A 22,972-nucleotide genomic window follows, 5' to 3' on the forward strand; every position below is an offset into this window, starting at 1 on the left:
TTGGCTGTTCCCTACAAATAAATCAGTGGTGGTATTTACACTGCAAAAAAACCGGGGTGGGGGGGTTAACACCAAAAGTGTGTAAAATTCATGGATGTCCATTAGATTTTTATTATTTTTAGTTAAAAAATGGCTTTGCTACTACCCTGGCAAAGGAGACATAGAGGACATTGAAAAGCAGAAGCGGGGGGTTAAATACAAAAGCACTTATGTGTGGTGTCTAGCTCGGCAGAAAGGGTGCCTAGCTTCCAACAGCAGCAGCTCCTCTCGCTTTCTAGGGCTGGGCTGTAACAAGCAGCCGCCGCCACTCTAGCTCCTCCGGAGCTGCGAGATCAGCTGAGCCTTGGTGTCACGTGGGCTGTGTGTCGAAGGTCACAGCGCTCACAATGGAGCTGTCGGAGTATGTGCAGAGCGGCTTGCAGATCCTAGCCGATTCTGGCTGCTTTTCTCCTAGCGCCTACACGGTTCTGCTCCAGACGGCTTTCCAGAGCCTGCTCAACGCCCAGGCGGACCAGGTAGCTTTAGGTAAGCGCTGCTTCTCGAGTAAGAGCCAGGAGAGGAAAGGAACCTGCAGTGTCTTTCTGGGCGCTGGAGAGAAACAGGGAAATGGATCTATTTTTATCTTCTGCTACATTATTGTGACTTGTGTTTGCAGCTAATTGTAGCTAGAGCCAGACCCCTAGATCCCTGTACTGTAACGCATACTATGCCACCTGCACCAAGCAAGACAAACACCAATGTAATCGCTTCCCCACGGAGTGTTCTTCCCCCATGTTTGTTATTTCACTGCAGAAATAACTGTGCATTTCTCGCTTGTGGCCTAAAAGAGATTGCAAGCTCCAGTTAAATGAAAGGAGCTTGGATGTTTTGGACAGTTGGGTAACTATCACTTCTTGCCTGGTTGGTTATTCGAAACAGCTCTGTAGGGAGGTTAAGCTACGTATATTTGCCAACGGGAGAGGTTAAAATGAAGATGGCATGGGTCAAATGTGTATGTGGCAGTGGGTTCAGTTTGGTTTTGGCAGCTGCAGTCCCAGTCTTTAGTTGATGTCCCTTATAAGTATTTTTAATTCCCAGCTCCATTTATTTTCAGTGCAGTTTAGGTAATAAAAATCTGTTGCCTGGTCAGTAATTGCACATGCAAAGTAATCGTGTGTTGACATTTGACATGCAGCTTCGCACAGCAGTAGGGTGGAACAACAGGATTTGTTTTAATTATTCGGCTAGTGACTGCAATATAGTCCAAAATGTTTATTGGGAAATGCAAATCACTTTGGGGGGTGATTGTAGCTAAAACTGTAATTGTTGAACAAAATTCGAATTTACTTGGGGGAGGGGTTAATCAGTCTTTTGGTGAAATTTAATCTGCAGACAGTTCCGAAGTAAATTGTTATTCGGAGGAGTATTTACACTAAACGCGAGTACTTGAGTGTTTAATTGTGTGATGTATATAGCAATTAAAACGAAGGCATCCGCCTATTTGTGTCCGTGCGTCCTCCTGGGTCACGAACAAAAGTTGTGTTTGTTTTGTTTTCCCTGTGGGATGTTTCTTCCTATGGCAATCCCAACAAATCCGTGCAATTAGTTTATCATTGACATTATTCTTAATTGGATCATTGAATTTAATTCCATAAATGAATTGAATAAAATGGGGGTGGGGGATGGATGGAAGGGGCGATTAGGAGAAAAAGAGCTAATATACTCAGAAAATTTGTGAAACCTTTGTATTTATATTCTTTTAAATTTTATGAGCCGGATTCTGATCTCGGTTATACCGGTGTAAATCCGGAGTAATTTATACTGGTATAATCGAGGTCAGATTCTAATTCCATGTCTCTGGTGATAAGGCTCTGAAAAATGCTTGCGGGTGGGTGATGGGAAGTTAAGGGTTTCCCTATGATACGTAAGAATTTTAATGGATTGAGGGAAGATGCATGTACCCACTTATTACTGAAACTAACGTATTAGCAATGATTTTCACAATATGAAAATACCTGTCTTTTGTGCTGTATTTGGTTTAATAACTTGCCTACATATTTAGTTTCCTGCCACCCTCTAAATTATGAAACATTTTACTTTGTAACTTCTTAGAACAGTTCATTTTAAAAAGAAAGAGACGCCCTTTTAAGTTGTTTTCAGGCTTCAGGAACAAGTATATCATCAGTAATTCATTTATTTTAGATCACCCAGTCTTGAAACATATTGACCCAACAGTATTAAAACATTGTCATGCAGCAGCTGCAACTTGTATACTGGAGGCTGGAAAACACAAAGCCGACAAATCTACTATAAGGTATTTTGAAGCCACCCTATTCTTCTAGTGGCTGTTACTTTAAATTATACTGCTAATTTCTATTCAAAGACTAATACACTTCTGTTTTTCTCTCTCTAGCACATATCTAGAAGACTGTAAATTTGATAGAGAGAGAATAGAACAATTTTGCACCGAATATCAGGTTTTAAGCCAATTTTAAACTATATTTCCCTTTTATAATTATTCATTCAGTAGAAGTTGGCAAATACATGTTTTCCTTTTTTCAGAAAAACAAAGATACGTTGGAAATCATATTGGGAAGGTAGGTTATTCTGTCAACAGAAATCATTTTTCAGTTATAGATATTATTTAAACAAGCAAACAAAAAACCCAAATATATTATGGGGGGATTATAATGAGCTATTTAAATGATTAAAGTAACAAAAATCGTTCAATTGTATTTAATACTTTTGAACACAAATGTAAACAAAATATGAACTTTCCTTTCCCCATTTAACACTCTCTTCTTTAAATAAAGTTGTGAACTTTTGAACAATCATTTGAGAAAATCGTAAAAACTTGTTAGCATTTGTTTACCAAAAGCCTTGAAGAACTGACCTTTACTTTTAGGATAGGATACACATAACCATTGTATCTTTCAGTATAGGCAGGTGTCCTCTGCACGTAACCGATGTTTCTTGGCGCCTGGAATATCAAATCAAGGTAATCTTACCACATTAGGAAACTTTGATTTGATTTCCTTCTCTGTGGTAATGTCTGATTTTTGTGTGTGTTTCGTTATCACTTTAGACCAACCAACTTCATAAAACGTATCGACCTGCCTATTTGGTGACCTTAAATGTGGAGGTACTGTATATCACTTTTCCCAGTATAAGTAGATAAAAGGCAACTCCAGGCTCAGGACACATTTTAATTAAACAGGTGTTATTCTTTTCCTTCAGAACAGCGACTCAAGATCACACCCTGACGTTAGTTTTAGTTGCACTATGGAACAGTTACAGGTATTTTCTTATATCATCACTGTTTCTGTATTTGACTCCAGCGCTGTGAATTTTGATCGGGTGTCAATCAACTGCAAAGTTTGTAAACAGTTCAAAAAATATATGGGGTTGGGAAGAATGCCTTTTGTAAAAACATATTAAATGAAATATTTTATTGTATCTGTACTTTTGATGTGAAGCTGCCAGCTACACGAAGTTAGTTACCTGGGAATTACTCTCTTGTTGGTATGGCTTTAGAAACGGATGGAAAACATTTCTTAATGTAATGCTAATCTGAAAAGAAATCCATCAATTTTGTACAACTTTAATCTCCTGTGATACAGAGAAAATATAAAGGAGAAAATGGTATGGTATTTGGATAACCACTGCATGATTGATTAAAGTGTATAAACTGAAGAGTTTTAATCGGTGCTAATTGCACCTAAGGAGGAAGTAATGAATTGAAATATACATTGATCTCTGCTTAGCAATTAAGCATGTAATTAAGTAGTTGGAGGGCTGTTATACTGAAAAATATTAGGGAAAAACTGTGAAAGGCTGGGGGGGGTAGGGGGATGCAAAGATATTCCTATTACAAATTTTAAACTCAAGTGAAATGTTTCCCAAAAACTTTGTTTTACCTGCAAAGATATATTTTGGTTAGGTTTAGGTTTTGCTGAGTTAATTAAATTTGACATGCCTTGACTGCAGGATTGTGTTGGCATAAACGTTGTCATTAAATATTTTCAAAATATTTGAAATTTGCCTATGGCTATTGTGATAAGTATCTTTTAATGTTAACTGTGAATACACTGTTGATACAATCTTCATTTTACAATGCACTTTATTATTTTAGTAACGGATCCATGTGAAAGGCTATTTTTTGCAAATATATGTGGAACACTTTAAGCATTGAAGTGTAGTAAACGTTATTGCTTTAATGGACATTTACATTTGTATCAAATATAAAAGTCCTCTGAGGCAAGTGCTGCTATTCCCATTTTGAGTATCTAAAAATAATGTATATTTGTCTCTATTAATAGCCAGTTTGTCGCAAAATATGTTCTAAAATGAAGTACTCCATCTTTTAGGATTTAGTTGGAAAACTAAAAGATGCAGCAAAAAGCCTAGAAAGAGCATCTCAGATGTGATCGAAGGAAATTGACAATCCACCGGGTTCAAGAGGAAGAAAAGTGCACTGACTCCTAACAGTTTCTTCGTAGGGAACATGATGAATCAATTTTCTTCTTTTTAAAATATCATGTAGTCACAAACTCTTAGACCTTATTACTTATGTATCAGCTCTTGAATCTGAAATTCTGTATTCTAGTAAGTGTAACTACTCTTTCTGTGCAGTCCAATTTATGTTCTTTGTTAAAGTCCTGTTTACTTATCACAACTATTCTTACATTAGATGGCTAGATAATTGATTTGTCTTTAAAATATTCACTTTATTTTACTTTGTGCTTTCTTCTGAAATATTATTTTTCTGATATTTTTCCACACGTTATAATAAAATGGATTAATTTCTTCTCTCCATTTTTGTGGATGAAAAGTTCCCAAGGGGAGGAAACAGCAGCTCCGTTTATAATGACATTTCCTTGGAGGAACAGTATTATCGTTCAAAAGCCAAAAACTAGTTCAGTGCGATACTGTTAAGGTTCTAGCGATATAATTTGTTAGTTTGTAATGCCGTTGTCCGTCCATTGCTGTATCCTTCACTCTAAGTGATGTTGCACCTTGTGTGAGATTAAAATTCACTCAAACTTTACAGTTGGAGGCAAAACTGCCAGTCGTTGATCTTGCCCCGGATTTACTCATTTAAAAACTCAGAGCAAGCACCACTCCACAGAGGCAGGCAATGGGTCAAGGTCTGCTCTCGTTGAGAAGTCCATCCTCTGTTATTTCAGTGCGGATGTAGAGTTGGAACTGAAATGGGACCTGCGTTGTCTCCACAACCTCTTCACACACACACACACACCTTCTGCCCTACTAGCTGGAAGCTTGTCCCTCCAGAAATTATACCCTGTGTATGAAATCAGTGTTGATACATAACTCTTCTCCCACTGATCCTCTTCCTCGCAGCCGCTGTCTTTAATCAACCGGCGGGGGGAACTCAATTGCTGAAGAGAATAAACACCGGTTTAAATGCAAAAGCGGGGTTGGCTCCTGCAGTCCTGACGGGCAAAACGCGGAGGCGCTCAGGTGAGGACTGCCGCTGTTGGGTACAGCGCTGCCACTCCTTCATTAAAGCTCCGGAGCCAGGCAGGGGGGTTTATTGCTCTGCAGCGATCCTAGGACGTCAAAGGAGGGGAAGTTAAAATGGGACTGGCCTTGCCCACTCCCCTCCCCCGTCGGTCAATACCCCCTGGTATGATCCCTTCCCTCAAGGACCCACATTCTCTATCGCAGCCCCTCTGGCGAGCAAGCCCCCGGAACGGGCGGAGAGCGGAGCTTTAGCCTTGGCAGCTTTACGCTGTGGTGCTGTGTCCAACACGAGGGAGCCTCCCGTCCACACAGGGGCTGTGTCCCGCGGGGGAACAGGAGATGGGCACAGCCCCAGCAAGCAGCGCCGTGCCTGGGGGAGCGATAGGAGGGGCCGAGTCAGTCAGGGTGGGAGAGGAAGAAGGAATATGCCCGGGGGGTAGGAGGGAGCCAGGCGTGAGCGCAGGATGCACTGGGGACAGGGTACATGTGGCGGGAGTGGCGGTGTCAGGAGGTGTCAGGGCGTGTGGAGGATGCAGTGAGGAGCAGGATGGGTATACTGGGGGTGGAGGATGCAGAGGGAACAAGGGTATGGATGAAAACGGAGACCAACGCGTATGTATAGAAGAGAGCGAGGAAGGGGTAAGAGTCTGGGGGAAAGGCGGGTCCGGGAAGGTGGTGTGTGTGGGGCGAGGTGGAATGTGTGTCTGGAAGGGGGCAGAGGGTATGTGCAGAGGAGGGGGATCTGTGCTGAGTGTAGAGGGGAAGGAAGGTGGAATAGAGGAGGGGAGGCTGATGGTAGCATGTGGATGTGGAGGCAGCAGGATGCAGGCGGTGTGTGAATAGCAGTGTGGAAAGGCAGCCGTGGGACTGTTTGCAGATGGAAGAGGGACAGGAGCAGGATGTGCAGAGTGGGGGCAGGAGGCAGGGAATTGTGTGTGTGCATCGAGGGGGGCAAGTGTTATGTGTCGAGGGATGGGGGGCGGATGCGTGTGCTCAGTGGGGGAACTCCCGGGCAGTCGCACAGAGTGCGGGCAAGGACTGGAGGAGATGCGTGGAGTGGAGGGGGGAGAATGGGCACCGTGTGTGTGGAGCAGTGAAGAGAACCCGCGTGGTGAGCGCGGCGGTGGGATAGAAGGGGGTGTGGGCTGAGCGTGGGGAAGAGGCAGCTCTGGGTGTGTACAGCCCTTAGCTGTGCAGAGATGGGGCAGGAAAGGTGGGCAGAGGAGGAGGCAGCTGGTGTGTGTAGATGTGAGGCGAGGAGGAGGACGGAGGCGATGTGTGTCGAGAGGAGGCATGGACCGTGTGTGCAGAGCGGGGAGTGTGTGTGAATGGAAGGAGGGGTAGCAGGGCTCGCAGTGTCTGTAGCCAGCGGGGGAGAAGAATAGGGATCGAAGGGGTGTGGAGGGAGAGGAGGAAAAGGCAAAGTGTGTAGTGCGGAGGGAAGCGGAGAAGTGGGGAATGTGAGTAGAGGGGGGGGCCGGGGCAGCGTGTGTGCAGCGGGGAAAAGGAGGAATAGGCAGGGTCTGTGTGTGTGCAGGGTAGGGGGAGGAGGAGGAACAGGCAGAGTGTGTGTGGAGTGGAAGGGGGAGGGGGTGGCGTGCGAGGAGGGGGAGGTGGCGGCTGAGTTGTGGGATTGGGTCATGGGGAGGCTGACGGGCTCCGACTACACCGACACTAATTCCCAGGCCACCCTTAAGGAATGAGGAGCCCCACGTGATGCTGGCGGGGCGGGCGAACTCTGAGCCATTTTGGGGACGGTGTCAGTTTCCACTGTGTGCCTTCAGCGTTGCATTTTTTCCCTCCGCCGCCCTCCCTTCCCTGTTTCCCCACCAACAACTATGAAATAATAATAATAAAAAGGAGACCAAGAGGCAGAGCAGGGGGCCGAGGGGGAGACAATGGGCTGGTGGAGACAGAACCCATCCGGATTAGAAAGATTTTAAACTCCCAGCTCCTCAGCCACCCAAAAACCAGACTCAGAGGGAGAGAGACAGAGGGAGCGAGAAGGGTCGGTGGAGGAGAGGAGAAAACCCGGTTGTTTTGTAACTAACATGAGCTGAGAGCAGCAGCAGCAGCAGCAATAAGCTTATTGCAATTGACAGCGTCTGCAGTTCATTTCAAGATGGCCGCTTGGCTCACATTCATTTTCTGCTGAACGACTTTTAACTTTCATTGTCTTTTTTGGCCGCTCCGATCATCACCCACCGGCTCCTTTTTCCGGGTATGTATAAAGCGAGGTGTCTCCTTGCCAAGGACGGGGGGCGGAGGGGGCTTGGCGGCGGGTTTAGGCCGGTTTGGGGGCTGCAAAGGGGAGCCTAGGTGTCCCCCAAGCTCTCCGTATGCGAAAAGCGCTGACAGGCTGCTCCAACCACACACACACACACACACACACACACACACAGACTCACACAGCAGCAGCAGCAGCCTGTGCACTCACTTTCGTTACGCACCCACATTTGCAAATTTTAGTTCCTTTCTTTCCCCAGCTGCCCTCTAAAATGTTTCTGTGCACATGGCCCCCTAGGAGAATATTTATATTTCCAGTCCCTGTTTCCAGCCCGGCCTCAGCGCCCTTTGTTTAAAGGCAGATTTTGATTAAACGGGGACGGTTCATGAAATCTGGAGCTGCCTAGGTCAAGAGATTTCAGTCCTCTCCGAAAGAAATATGCTTGGGGGGGTTTAAAGTGTGAAATACTGCACCCATTTTATAGAGATAGGGCCACTGGGGGGTAGTGATCCTGCTGGGGGGGTTGTTAGACCGGGGGGGACCGCAAAGAAAATGTTATTAACTTAAGTTGGACAAACACTTCTGTGAAATTTGATGGCTTGTAAGATGGCGGTTCCCAGTTGTTTCCAATGCCTCCGTTTGCATTTGTGCTTAAAATGCTAAAGTTTCTGGGCTTGTACCTGTTGAGGGGGGACAGGGGAGACCAAAGTTGAAAAATAACTTTTTGTGAAGAAATCACTTTGACTGTGATCCTTGAAAATTGGGTGTGCAGATTTACCATAGCGAAGATGGTGTGACTGCAGGACATAATGGGTTTTTTTGAATGACTTTTTTTTCTTTAAATGGTATTTTCCTTCTAAGCCCGGGAAGGGTAAATTAACATGAACTTCTTGGTAAAGTCTTTAAGGTGCCGTGGATTTACTCCTCGTGCTGTTTATGGGTGGCACTAGAAAGTTGATTGTATATGTTTATGGAATTGTGTGTGGCCTTGACAATACACAACTTGGCGCTTTGCTAGCCATTTATTGTTAATATTTGGAAGTAAACAAGAAAAGAGAAGCAGAAAAAAATCAATTTATATAAAAGGAAAATCGTCATTTTCCAGAATCTAAAAACTAAGCGTCGTACCCCGCTCTCCATAAAGTTTAGGAAGATGTAGACATATATACCCAACGCCAAGTATAGCATTCAATAGTTTTCTGCATAGTTTATAGTAGCCAGTGTTTCTTTATTTTACAGGACTCTTAAAGACTAGAGAGAGTCTGTCACTCTGGAAATGTAATCCACTAAAAATGCTTAGAGGCGCTATTTACAATACATCCCGTAAACTAAGACAGACTTTTGTTGCAATTTACCAAAGATACAAACTATTGATCTATACCAGATCATGGCGATACCTACAAATTCACGTTAGTTTATTTAGGTAGACTGATTGGGTACTTCAAGTAGTTAAATTTATGAGCCTGATTTTAAAGGCTGGGGGATTTTTACCCTCTGCTGCCATTCTTCAGTTCTTTCTTTACTACAATATGCTGTGCAAAGACGTTCTTTGGGGAAATACTATCCTTACAGCTCCTTTAAAACATATGTGGACATTCTTTAGTGAAGGGACAATAATAGTATTCATAGTAAAAGTGGCTCTTATTCCTAAAGATAATAAGGCTTTAGATGACAGGCTTGTTATTACTGAACAGCCAGTTCTTCGAGTGGATATAGGTGCAAAGTACGCAAAACCGTCTGAATGAAGTTACCTATATTTTAGGTATACTTTGTTACACACCTGGAAAACCGAATTAGATAGTTTATTGCACTCAGATTTTTTTCATAGTCTAGCTGATTATAACCACAAGAACGTGCTTCTGTTTTTCTTCATTTTGACATAACCCATGTAAGGCCTCTAAACAGTCAGTTGGCTGTCACTGTTTACCGCTAGCAAGTTTTACCATCATGTACTGTTACATTTAGTTGAGGTTTTTTTGGTTGTGTGTGTAACTATATATATATTCATGTTAAGGGACAGTTTGTGTTGGCTGTGGTGAGTCTATGGATTCTTAACGTTAATACCAGTAGAAAAACCTGAAAGGATTTTCCTCTAACCAAAATATGATGGTCAGGTTTTGCTGTAGTAAAATATATACTGTGTGTGTGTGTATAATGGATACACACATCTAGAGAAGTGTGTGTGTACCAGGTGACTTGTAGTGAGTATTTGGGTGTTTGATTCAGTTTGCTGCATGAGATCACAGATTTCAAAGACAGCTCATAGTATGCGATTAGCAGAAAAAGAGTTAACTTTAGGCTATAAATAATATGCGGTAGGGGATGCTGCGACTAAACAAGGATCACGGTTGAATTAAATTCTCCATTTAGGAAGAGGCTACGCTTGCGTGAAATAAAACATGTGTTAATATCTTTTGAAGGGCTGCCCTGGTATATCAGGGCTTGGGAAGAATTCTAAACCAACCGTCCTATGTGACCTCTGCCACGGTTTATTTTGCAATATAGATGTGTATGATTTACACGGTGTTGGGTTTAACAAATAAAACACAGAACAGTGAAAGCAGCAGCCTATTCATATTTGAGTAATGTAAGAAACCCCAGGTCAATGGCATTGCAGTAATATACTTCAGAGACTGAAGTAAAGCCGCCTTGCATTTATCCTCTCGTACAAAAACATGCTGTCGATATCAATAAAAAAGAGTGGCAGGTTGGAGACTGTTGAGGCGATCTTTGGAATCAGAATACAGTGACATTTGTGTCTTGACTCCCTGCGCGGTGCCACACTCAGCCTTGGGGATATCACCTCACCATAGCCCTTTGCACATGGCTCGCAATCATTTCATAGTGGAGAGTTTGTCTACTGTACATAGCTAGTTCAGAGAGTCTCATGTAGCAGCAAGTGAAGTTTTCTTGCTCAGGTCGCTCGTGGGCGCTGTGGACACTTTCTCAGAAATGTTGTATCCCTCACCTGGCCAGTTTGACTGACATTCACAGCGTTTCGGAACCTGGTTGGTATCGTTGGGTTTCACTGCTTGGTATCAAAGCTTGCGAGGATCTGGGGAGAATCTCAAGCACTATCCAACAGTGAGTTTCATAAACTCAGACATTTCAGTCGAGGGTAGCTTCTAGACTTTGTCCCAGGAAGGGTGAGATCAGGAAACTTGGTCCGTGGAGTGGGAGCACTGGAATGGGGAGGTGACTGGCATGCATTTGAGCAGCATTGTTATGTCACACTGTTCAGGTTCTAGTTGAAAGCAAATAATTTACTGTACAATTGGCGCAGCTGGCGATTTTTTTTTTCCTCCTTGGAGTTTATTCTTTTCCCTCTTATTCTTTCCTATATATGATTTTTGTTCGTGTTGTTGCAGCCGATGGGGGTTTGTAGGCTGCGGGCTGGGAAAATGACATTTGTTTTTCACTCCTGTCGCTGCACAGCGTTGACAAGGTGTTGATTTAGCTTTAGGAATGGTCAGGTCACGTGGTTCTTTGCATATTGTCACTCCCGCACTGTTTAAAGTAGCTTTTATTGCTCAAAAGGTGATTTGTTCAAACAGTCTGAGATTTGCACACCGGCTTCCTCCCAAACGGACACCTCACCCCCTTATTGCAAATCTCTTTTCACCTTAGCAAAACTTTGCACCGTTCCTGTCCGAGCCGCGGAAGAATTTCATTTTAGACCCCAAAAAGCGTTAAAACGAGACCCAGTTAAATAAGCATCTCTGTAATGCGATCGCAGGGAGCTGGGGCGAAGTCTACAGCTGGCGAGCTAGGGGGATCTGCCTGGGAATGCGGTTCTGCTGGGCTGGGCTGGAAGAGGGAGGGAGCAGAGGGGAAGAGGAACGCTCTCAGACAAGCTCCTTGCACCGAGTCGACGTGGATAGAGGCCCCTGAGAGGATCCGAAATGGCCGAGACTCGGGAGGAGCCTCTTGCATTTGCCTCCACTAGTCTAAGACCCCAACACCGGCTCGGCGCAGCTCTCTGGCCGCCCGAGACCCCTCCCACCACCAGCTCCGCTTTCAGCCCCCACCCCCACCCCCATCCTTCTCTTCCAAATCCGGCTCCGCTCCCTTTGCACCCTGCGGGATCGTGCGGCCGCTCTGCTGAGCCCGGCTCCACCAGCCCCCTCCGCGCCGGACACCACCTCCCCCAGCTGCACCCCAGCCCCAGCCTAGGTTCCTTCAGGCCCAGGCTCTGCCCGGCGCCGCTTCGCAGACACCCGCAGCCTGGCCGGGCCGCGCCCCCTCCCCGGCCCGGCTTCCCCCGGCCCGCATCCTCTCCCCGGCTCCCCCCCGCCTGGCTCTCGTGTGTTCCCAGCGGTGGCAGGATGCCAAGTGTAAGTGTAAGTTGCTATAGCAACCCCCTCGGATAGCTGAGCAGTCCCGAGCCTGCACCGAGCGCGGCGCGAGGGGGGAGCGGCCGCCGCCCGGACCCCAGCCCCGGCCGGGTGGGCAGCGCGCAGCCCCCGGGGCTGGCCGGAGCAGCTCCGAGGTGCGTGTCCCCCATCCCCACCCCTGGCTCTCCGGAAATGCCAGGGCGGGCGCAGCGGGAGACGCCGGTTCCCCTTTGTGTGGCTCCCCTGCAGCCCCGTGCCCGGCCCGCCCCACGGAGAGGGGACCTGGGTCCCTCCGCACCCCGGGCTGCGGGCTCCAGCCGCGCCGAGGGGATCTGGGCCAGCGAGTAACCGCAGCACCCGCGGGGGAGCGGGTAGGTGCTGTGCAGCAGGCTCGCCCTCCCGGAGCTGGCAGAGGGCTTGGACCCCGGCCCCCAACGCGGGGCTGCAGGCACCTCTGGCCGGGACATTTCCCTGGGCTGTGTCACCCGGGCATCGCGCCCGCCCGCAATTCCCTGTCTGGCCACTTCTCCCCCTCCGGTCTCCTTCCATATTTCCCTGCCTTTTGGGGATGCAACTTCAGCGTGGGTGGGGAAACGCGGGATCTCTGTCCCTGGGACACTGAGCTCGTCCCCTAGTCAATGGTCCTCTGTGTGTGTCTTTCAGAGCCGCCTTTTCTTAAGCAAAAATGCACCGAACAACCAGAATCAAAATAACCGAGCTAAACCCCCATCTCATGTGTGTGCTCTGTGGCGGGTACTTCATTGATGCAACAACCATCATAGAGTGTCTACACTCCTGTAAGTACAATAAGGTTCTTCGCATTGTCCCTGTGCTGCTTCGCACCTTTCCCGTGCAACCGGAAAAACGGAGCTATTAGCTAGAACATCCAATATGCAGATGTGTGCGAAAGATGATTTGTTCACATTTCATTTGACAAAAGCCTTAGTGTTTGTTAACGTAGTGTGTATATCTATATACACACCGAGTGTCTCAGTTTCACGTTAATTGCAGCTAATTAGAGAACTTGTTTAGCTTAAGCAGCGTATTTCTGACAGTGGACCATTTATTAGCTTGCATAGTGTAAAAATCGCACCTCTGTCCATATTTGAGTATTACCTAATAATATTACTAAAAGCCTTACGTGTTTTTACTTATAGTCTGTAAGACGTGTATCGTACGTTACTTGGAGACAAGCAAGTATTGTCCTATATGTGATGTCCAAGTTCACAAAACCAGACCGCTTTTGAATATAAGGTAGGAGAAAAGTGTAATTTTACTTTATAAAAGGGGTCTAGCTGTGAATATTTTGATGTTATCTCTTCATCTACAATTTAAATCTGAGAGGAGTTGTCAATTTACATGCTAACGTTTGCCTATGTGCTGTCTTTGGAGTCTTGTCACGGATTGAAATCGAAGACTTGACTGGATGCGAGACAGAAAGTTTTTGTATTTTTTGGAATACACTAGCCGCTTGAACAATGTCCTTTTCCCTCTCCTTATTTATCACAATCCCATATTTTGCATCTCCATGTTCCATTTCACACAGACATCCTGCAGTGCAACCTCTTAACTGTTCTTCAGAAACATCAAAAATATTTATGAAACTTAAAAGGAAAAGTTAAACTTTAAAAAGAAGTCCTCATCCTTCAGCAGGATCCTTCATTGCTCCTTTGTGATGTTTATCTGCTCATTTTGGTTGGTGGTTACAGGTTTTTAAAAGGCCTTCATTCAGACTGAGTGAACACTGTAGGAGATAGATTGCTAGTGGACAGAAAATATTTTCAGTCAGATAAATTGCAAAAGAGTTAAAATTTATTTTAATAACGTCAATTTGTAAAGTCTTGTGGGTTACTTTTAATATAGCTGAGCATTTTATTTTTGTAGACGATCCCTCATTGCTACGGGATTGATTGTAAATGAAGAGCTGTAACTTTTATTCAAGTGTTGCTGCATTTGCTTATTTGTATTTTGGGGTTGTTGTTTTTTTAGGTCAGATAAAACTCTCCAAGATATTGTGTACAAACTAGTACCAGGCCTTTTCAAAAGTAAGTAGTTAAATCAAATAACAATGCATAACTACTATGCTGCTTTTTTACCTCTAGTACAGAGTAAACTAAATGAAACATATATGCTTTCCCATCCAGATGAAATGAAAAGGAGAAGAGATTTTTATGCAGCTCATCCATCAGCTGATGGTAAAACTTCCTAGTTTATTAAACCTTTGGTAAAAATAACACAGACTGGACCTTATACTTTAGCTAAAACATCTTAGTATTTTCTCTTTAATTTACAAATTATTTAACCATAAATACATTTAAGACACCCTAGATTCAGGTTTCTGATTAAAGATATAATAATGGCTACTTAAATACTAATACATTATCTTAGTATTGAGGTTTTCCCTGTTACTGAGAATTGCCATTCTGTCTGATTTTAATTTAAAAATATAAACTATTGTGGAAATTTCTGTGCAGCTGCCAATGGTTCTAATGAAGACAGGGGAGAAGTTGCAGACGAAGACAAAAGAATTATAACAGATGACGAGATAATAAGCTTATCCATTGAATTCTTTGACCAGAATAGGCAAGTTCTGTGGGCAATATTTTATGTTTATCAATGTTAACAGCTCTATCTATTATTTGTTGTAATTGTTTCATTGTTTTCTCCAGATTGGAACGGAAAGGAAATAAAGAGAGAGAGAAATCAAAGGATGAGGTAAATAATCTATCTTTACTCGAGACAAAAGCCTAGACAGAAAAACAAAAATTACTTTTTGGACAGTTTGGTGGGTGAGCTAAATAAATAATTACATCTATCTGCCAGAAGAAACAACCCCCATAAAAAGATATTAAACAGAGGTTTGCAACCTCTTACTGTTATAGATAGAAAGAAATTACTTTGGTAGACAAAATAGAAGCTGTGTTAATACTTTTAAAATGGAAACTGAAGTAGTTTACTTTTATTTTTTAAATGTCCTTTATTAGAAGAAAGACCATTTGAATTTTTAAAATATAATCACTTTTTAAAAATATTATTAGTAGAGATGTTTCATCTGTTTTGGCCCCCTTACATATACAATTACTTGTATAGTATTTGATTTTGCTCTGCATTTTTTTTTTTTAGTATTTAGTGCCTATTTTCAATTTTATTCATAAGGAATTCTCAATAGCAATCTTAAAACTGTAGTTGGTCATTTTATAAAGTTTGTATGCTTTTATTCAATTATACTGTGTCATCCTAAATTAAACAGTTAAAATGTGCTGTTTGTTCTCAGTACATGGACTGACTTTTTCCAAATATACTGTTAGGTGAATGACAAAAGATATTTACGCTGCCCAGCAGCAATGACAGTGATGCATCTAAGAAAGTTTCTCCGAAGTAAAATGGACATACCTAATACTTTTCAGGTACCTGGATATTTTTTTGTTTTGTTTTGTTTAACAGTCCTTTTATTCTAAACCTTCCAGAGCTGGTTAGCTGTATTGTTGTTTATTTATTTTATTTTAAAGTGGGTTTCTAATTAGTTGTTTAACTCAGAACCAGAAAATAAAAAGAACTAACCATATTTAAAATGTATAATGTAATATTTTGTAAGAAATAAGAAAATACTTTAAAATCCCACAGAAGCATTTGTGTTTGTGCTGTAATTTTTTCAAATGTATTTCTGCCCTCTAAATACTGAGGAAGTTATTTTGCATAGACTTTTTAAAAAATTAAATACTCTTTTCATATATGCCAGATAAATAGTACGTATCAAAAGTTCTCCTTTGCCAGGCAGTTTTGGAGTAAAAGGTTTTGAAGTCCCATTGATAATATTGCTTTCAGATCACTTTTCCCTGGAAGAAAAATATATTATGCTTTAAGTTATTCTATTCTGATACTTATTAATTGAAGGGTTAATGTCTTAAAAATAGATCGATGTGATGTATGAAGAGGAACCTTTGAAGGACTACTATACACTAATGGATATTGCCTATATTTACACTTGGAGAAGGGTAAATACCTGCCGTTCCTCTTCTCACGCTGTAATCTTTACTGGTGCAGAGAGTGTGCTTATAGTGCCTTCTCTTTGTTTTGCAGAATGGACCTCTTCCTCTGAAGTATCGAGTTCGACCGACTTGCAAAAGAATGAAGATCAGCCACCAGAGAGAAGGCTTAAATAATAGCGGAGAATTAGAAAGTGACTCTGGGAGTGACAAGGCAAGCAGCCCAGCAGGAGGCATCCCCTCTACTTCATCTTGTTTGCCCAGCCCCAGCACTCCAGTGCAGTCTCCCCATCCTCAATTTCCTCATATCTCTAGTACTATGAATGGAACCAGCAGCAGCCCCACCAGTAACCACCAATCCTCCTTTACCAACAGAGCGCGGAAAACATCAATAAATGGCTCTTCAGCAACTTCGTCGGGCTGACACCTCAATGAGACTGCCGAAAACCCTGATTTATATAGATCTCTTCATGCCATTACAGCTTTATAGATGCTAATACATGTGACTATCGTCCAAATCTCTTTCTTTTGTAGTGACACCGAACTTGGCTATGAAAGATGGACTAGGTGACTGTTTATATGGACGTTAATTACAACGAAAGATTGTTCTGTAAAGAATTATTTTCAAAGGACTGGGAAGCAAACAGAAGTATACCATGATGTGTTAGGAAAGAGGTGGAGTGATTTCTGTCCCCATCATTTAGACGTGGGAAGCTCCGGAAGTGGATATAAACCTTGGGATGTAGTTTGTTAATCCAGACTAACTCCTACATTACATTCTCTTCAATTGTTATTGTTATTATGCTGTTTTGTGAACCTGTAGAAAGCAACTGCTTTTTCATCTTGAAATGCAACAAAACGGAAAGAATATGCATAGAATAATGCATATATGTAGCCATGTCACTGTGAATAACTATTTCTTGCGTATTAGCCATTTTGATTCTTATGTTGCATCCTTACTTTTCTGTTGCTGCGCAGAACCGATCAAAATGAAAGTAAACTTCAGTTTTACAATTTGTATGCCTAAAAGCGGGTATTACCGTTTTATTTACTGACTTTGTTTAAATGATTCGCTTTTGTAAGAATCAGATGGCATTATGCTTGTTGTACAATGCCATATTGGTATATGACATAACAGGAAACAGTATTGTATGATATATTTATAAATACTATAAAGAAAATATTGTGTTTCATGCACTCATGATATGGTTGTTAAATTTCCAAACTGGTTCGACCCTTGCAGATGCCACCTGTTTGAATTTTGCTGATATTGCAGAGAACACTTTGTATGTGTGTGAAAGCTTCAGTCTTTGAGAGCTATCACAAATCTCTGTTAACCTGAAAGCAATTGGCAATCTTAATAGGATTTTATGGGCTTTATCTTGTTTCAAGTGATATATTTTTACTTTTACCCAACGATACTAATAGTTTAAATGGTGCAGTGAAGAAAAATTAAGGAACATGGAAGTGATTTACCTGTTTGGTTAGTTTTATTATTTGGTGTGATGGAATTGTGTTTTTTAAAAGCACATGGAATCATTATAGAAGCCATAAAATATGTGGTATAAATTTTAAGGAACCAGCAGGTTGCTGGATGAAGGCATTTTATCTAAATTTGTTTTAATATATATGTATATGGTACAGTACTAACTTCATTAACATTTAACAGGTACTTTAATATTTCCAATAAACTGTGGAGAACGCCTCCACTTTAATGTTCTGCCAATAGGAGCATTTTATCAGAGGCTTCCAAACGTCTTATTTTTGAACTAGAAGGAACACTTTTAACTTAAAATATGAATAGCCCCGAACACTTTTCAGTTTGTGCTTTGCTTTGGTCGAACTTCATGTGTGTTCATCACCCACCATTTATACATTTGTGAGGGTGTTTATTCTATATGGATATTGTTTCATGTTTGTACGGGAAAATTGTAGTTAAACATTTCATTGTCTCCAGTTTGCAACAGAAGCACAATTCTATTGCTTTGTCTTGCTTATAGTCATTAAATCATTACTTTTGCATATAAATTGCTGTTACTTGTCCTGCTTGTTTTTATAGATCAGGTGACTGCAAATCCGCCACAGGGATTATTGATGTATAATGTCTTGTTAAACGAGATTTGATATTTTTTCCTGTAGTAAACATGTACAGTTCCATTTCAGCAGTTAAAACGTTCAGTTTTATATACAGGAATATCTTTCATTTATAATTGATCAAACAAATAAAAGGGATACTTCATTCAACAAATAGCAAATAAGCTTTGTTAATCATGTGATATGAAAGGACAAATAGAATGTTGTTACTGAAATACTCTGTGTGTGTGTATGACAGGTTTCGGTAAATAGAACAGGTCACCATAGAATGAAAATAACACAATTGTCTTAAGAGTGCTGATTTATTTCAGATGCATGCATAGTAAACAAGCAGAGTTTTTTATTTCACCTGAATAGTTCTTGGGACTAAGTGGTTAATTCTCAAATGTTGACAAAGGAGATTTATTTTTCTTCATATCCGTCCTACCCACACTTTAGGAATGGTGGGGCTAGGGGGAGTAGAGACTGTGTCTCTCCATCTCTAGATTACCTTTTTAAAAACTTCAATGGAACAAAATATTTTTTAAAAGTAAAGATACTTCAATCGCACGGAGAATTGTCTTGGCCTGGTTCCCTATCCTATATAAAATATGAATTAATTCACAACAAAGGCCGGCATTGAGCCCAAAACACTGAATTGCACATAAATCAAACTAAGCTTCTTTATTTTGGAGCCAGTTCAATAATGATAAATGTTGCAATAAAAACTGAGTTAATATTGGTATACACAACCTTTCCGTCAAGAATAAGTGCAATGAAATGTGAGTTGCATAATTCCCTTTAGAACTTATAAAATTTATATGGTACACTGGACTTCACTTCATCCAGTCCTTCTAAAAATGATAAGCCCCTCTAACGATCTAACGGAGATGTAGTACGTCTGTTCTACACTAGAAAATGTTTTGCTACGTGCTGTTTTGTTACTGTGATGCACATATATTGCTACATTTATTTGGGAAAAAATACAAGATAGCATCTTGATGCTTACATCAAAGCAGTTCAATCATTCTCCTGGTTTCACGAGATTGTCTTAGCAAGTAAAATGCACTGTTGTCAGGGGAAGAATGGGTAAGTCTTTAAATGGTTCTTTATAGCCCGTGAAGATGAAATGGACATTTAATGTGATAATACAAGAAATTCCTCATACTCGGATTCATCTTAAAGATTATTTTTATCGGGAAAATAAGCCAAAGTGTGCGATGTCCAATTGCATTTGCTGTAAAAACATGTTCATCAATCAAATCTATCCTATACGTGGATAAAGTTTAAGGCAGGTTTATTTTGTATGCATAGGAACACTACGTTTTTCATTGCTCGTTGCTCCAAAATTCGGTTCCGGTTCAGCTGACAATTGCTCCACGCATAACTTGTGTCCACCCAGAATGGTGCATGTGAATTTAATGGCCCACTCGATCCACTCTTTTGAAAAGTATTTAAGAACTTTTTCCCCACAAGCAGAATTGTGTCCCCTGAGTTACGAAGTAGTGCTTAAAACAACCCATTTCATTGTCTTTCAATAGGCCAATATCAGCGTGTAGCTATTGCAGTTCCAAGGTGAACTCCAAGGAGCCTTTAGCGTCACGTTATTAGACAGGAGAGCAAGAAGCTTCTTTCATTCACATGCAAGGTGCCTGAGAAAAAAGGCATCTTTTTAGATAACTTGGTTCAAAGAAGCTTTTCTTCAGTTCTTTAGAAATGAATGGGGGCATTGAGACTCTGATGTTTCAAATTCAAAGGCAGAGAAAATTTAAGAGTAAGATAAACATGTATGTAAAGTGCAGGTAAATTTATTTCTTTCATTCTCCAACACTGTCAAGCATGTCATTCCATTCCCCACCCTCACTTCTGCCAAAGATTCGACCTGTTTCGTTAGGAATTTCCAGTGAGAAGCCACAACGACTCTTTGCAAGGCTCTCGCGGATTAATACTGAGGGGGAAGCGTGAACACTCTAGTTTTTTACAGCTCTATGACTTGCAAGCGATCCTTCATATTGACCCTGTCCCTGAATCTATTGTACGTATCCTCTCCTAATATATAGCTGGTTATTACCTTTCAAAACATCACAAGTGAGCTCTTGCAGTTCCGACCTTTACCACCAAACAGATTCACAAAGATCGGGTGCTTCTAGATGCACATGTACAGTACAACGGGCTCCCGTTTTCTAGCTAGACAGAGAAAAGCAAAGGCAACCTACACTGTGAGTTACCTGGGCAGGACTCTGATAGTTTTCCTCCGTGCAAGCACCTTCTGCCTTCCTAATTTTGATATTGTCAAAATACTCTGAGACAATGTTTACGTAGATAAGCGTTTCCTGTTTCCGCTGTTAATTTTTAATGTCCTTGCTTCTACTCTGGGTACTTGAAACGGATTTCCTTTATTTTAGTACTGTATAGGCAGTTTCTTTTTCTTCGCCTTTTCTTAATAGGTCCTATACAAGGAATGCCTTTGCAATTATTTATAGGCGCATCTAAGGGGCTGAAGACATTAAGTGTTCCGATCTTAAAATCGTTACCATGTCAGGAAACCCCAACGGGACAGCTGTTTTAGTGCCGTATGAATTCAAATTCTGATATCGTAGTTTTCCAGATTTGCTTCTTGCATTCCCTTTTCTGCAACCAAACAGAAGAGTCACAGAAAGACAAAAGATCAAACCCTAACACCTTCCAGAGTCTCGGGTGTCATCTCAGTGCTTACTGGATTTGAATATCTATATTTATTAATGCACCGATTAATTGTATGCATTTAAAAATGTCAAACGCGTGGCTAAAAAAAGGACCCACGAATACATTTGGGGCTCGTTTCTCGAAGAGAAGAAAGAAAACTTGCATTCTGTGCTGTCGCGTTGAAGCTGGGCTGCAGCATGCAAATGTCTTGAAACCATGAAGAGAGCCACGGAGGCGATTTTGGTGCTTAAGCCTGGATACCGAATTAGGGATACGACGTTCTCCTTTCAGTTCCTGTGTGACTCGCTACAGATGTTAATAGGAGCCATGCAGCAGCCTTTTTTAGTTCTCTCTCTCTCTCATCAGCACATCGCACGGAAACTGATGCCCGTACCTCCATGTGGCGACTGGCACATATTTTCCTTCTCGAATTTGGAGGAAGCGAAACTAGCGGTGTTAAGCGCCGAAAATGAATTGTTTTGCGCTTTTTGGAGGGTGCAGGCGGTGAAATGCAGCCCTGCCGTTACCTGGGGGTATTATTTTCCCGCATTAACGCGCGGTTATGTGAAAATAACCACATTGGCTTCTTCATCTGGAGCAGTGAGCGTCAAAGAAAATATGTGGCATCTGCAAATTCCCCCCACCCACTCCGTCCGCTGCGCGTTTGCTCAATGCCTCCACTGAAGCGTACAAGGCTCCTCGCTGCGGCGGCTCATACCAGGGGAAGAGGCCATCTTGCGCCTGCGCAGCTCCGCTCGCTGGGTGAACTTCCCACTTCTCTACCGCCAAATTCAAATGGGAATTTTCAGGCCGCGCACAAGGCAGAGAGCGACGGAGCAATCGGGAAGCGGAGACGCTGCGGGGAGCCCTGACGTTTCTTCTGATCAGCCGCCAGGCCACAGAAAGACACATGCTCCTTGCACAGCCATCGCAAGCCGGAGAGCTAAGGGGGAAACGAAAGCAAGAGAAAAGCACCCACCCTTTTTACAAGTAGCTTGAAAATCATCATTGCCAGTTTGCCAGTTGCGATCATGAGCGGTCGCCACGTAGCAACCACTGCCCGCTGTAACCCTTTGCCCAACGAGCAGCCACAGCCAAATTCATCCCTTAACAAAGAATCAACCATTGCCAGTTGCCATCTTTCTCCCCGGTAACTGTACCCAAAGCAAGCACCCATTGCAGTAGCGATCCTGGGCAAATTAACAGTCATTGCCAAAGCAGCGATATTTGCCATACAACCAATAATTCCCAGCGGCCACTGTTAGCAAATAAACAATGTTGGCCAGCTATAACCATTTCCAGAACGAGAGCCATTCCCAGCTGCAGGTCCCTGCTCATTCTGCGAAAGAAGCATTCTTTCCAACCAAGGCTATGCAGATCAACTAACCCCACATTTCTCTGGGCATTGCTGGAGAAGGGAAAGAAGAAAAAGCTGCTCCTCTTCTGTTCTTCTGTGGTGACACTGTGTAGAGGACACGAATCCCTCAGGCACCGATCGCCGTCCACACACACACATAACTCCAAGCCGGGACACGAGTGCAATGCAACCAAGTCACAGACAGAGAGACGGGTTTATTTAATAACTAGAGAGCACTGATCCGTGTAATAAGGAAGAATGTCCCTTGAGAAGCCGTGACCCACTGACACGCAGGTCCCAGAGTCTGTGAATCACGGAGTCCCCACACACACTCACACGTGTTTCCTTACGATGCTACTGGGAGCCCTAAAGAGGATCCTGTTTTGAGGGAAAGTGAACTCCTGACCACAAGGTGAATGGGTGGGGCGGGGGGTGGCAATGCTCATTGGCTGGTTTAGAGCAACCCCCGCACTCCAGCAGTCTCAGTTCTCCATGGGACTTGCTTCGAACGCGAAATATTTAGCTTACAGGGAGGTCCCTCCAAATTCTGCCTGCATCCAGCGGCAAAAATAGGAAACAAAGCTCCAGCAGACCAAAGGTAAGGCGGGGCCATTTGAAGAAATCCAGGCCTCCCCCCAATAAACGAAGGTGACTGTAGATGCCATTTGGTGCTTGTATTTTAATGGCACGTTGCTGAATATCGCACCTCAGATACAGAGACAAAGGGCTGTATTTTTGATCGCTGTAAAAAAAATGCAAATTCTTTTCCCCCCTGACCACCTTGATGCTATTTACATTTTCCACTGCAGTGTGGCTTCCCCGTAGCGACTATTTCGCACAAAGAAGC

General features: G+C 42.7%; 2 protein-coding genes across 3 annotated transcripts; both read left to right on the plus strand.

The window, feature by feature from the left end:
* The first annotated feature begins 379 nt into the window (after positions 1-379).
* On the plus strand, positions 380-4,988 carry COMMD3 (COMM domain containing 3). The gene is made up of 8 exons (XM_024199560.1): positions 380-525; positions 2,182-2,293; positions 2,393-2,456; positions 2,542-2,576; positions 2,917-2,977; positions 3,065-3,121; positions 3,217-3,276; positions 4,347-4,988. The coding sequence occupies exons 1-8, from the start codon at positions 387-389 to the stop codon at positions 4,404-4,406; spliced, it is 588 nt and encodes a 195-aa protein (XP_024055328.1). The 5' UTR covers positions 380-386; the 3' UTR covers positions 4,407-4,988.
* Positions 4,989-7,247: 2,259 nt separating this feature from the next.
* BMI1 (BMI1 proto-oncogene, polycomb ring finger) lies at positions 7,248-18,201 on the plus strand. 2 transcript variants are annotated; one of them, XM_024199535.2, is made up of 10 exons: positions 7,248-7,684; positions 12,688-12,821; positions 13,182-13,278; positions 14,014-14,069; positions 14,169-14,219; positions 14,499-14,607; positions 14,694-14,739; positions 15,333-15,431; positions 15,939-16,019; positions 16,105-18,201. In XM_024199535.2, exons 2-10 carry the CDS (start codon positions 12,710-12,712, stop codon positions 16,432-16,434), a joined length of 981 nt encoding a protein of 326 aa, XP_024055303.1. In that variant the 5' UTR covers positions 7,248-7,684; positions 12,688-12,709; the 3' UTR covers positions 16,435-18,201. The 2 variants fall into 2 exon arrangements, with proteins under 2 accessions (XP_024055303.1, XP_024055313.1); XM_024199545.2 differs by lacking the exon at positions 7,248-7,684 and adding an exon at positions 11,991-12,024.
* Positions 18,202-22,972: the final 4,771 nt, after the last annotated feature.

Source organism: Terrapene carolina, unplaced genomic scaffold (assembly GCF_002925995.2).
Source record: "Terrapene carolina triunguis isolate 2854851 unplaced genomic scaffold, T_m_triunguis-2.0 Scaffold84, whole genome shotgun sequence".
Taxonomy (NCBI): Eukaryota; Metazoa; Chordata; order Testudines; family Emydidae; genus Terrapene; species Terrapene triunguis.

Coding starts and splice junctions, on each gene's coding strand:
- COMMD3 (XM_024199560.1), top strand. CDS start 387: ATGGAGCTGTCGGAGTATGTGCAGAGCGGCTTGCAGATCCTAGCCGAT. Junction 526..2,181: donor GGCGGACCAGGTAGCTTTAG/GTAAGCGCTGCT, acceptor CATTTATTTTAG/ATCACCCAGTCTTGAAACAT. Junction 2,457..2,541: donor AATTTTGCACCGAATATCAG/GTTTTAAGCCAA, acceptor TCCTTTTTTCAG/AAAAACAAAGATACGTTGGA.
- BMI1 (XM_024199535.2), top strand. CDS start 12,710: ATGCACCGAACAACCAGAATCAAAATAACCGAGCTAAACCCCCATCTC. Junction 12,822..13,181: donor CATAGAGTGTCTACACTCCT/GTAAGTACAATA, acceptor TTTTACTTATAG/TCTGTAAGACGTGTATCGTA. Junction 14,220..14,498: donor AGCTCATCCATCAGCTGATG/GTAAAACTTCCT, acceptor ATTTCTGTGCAG/CTGCCAATGGTTCTAATGAA.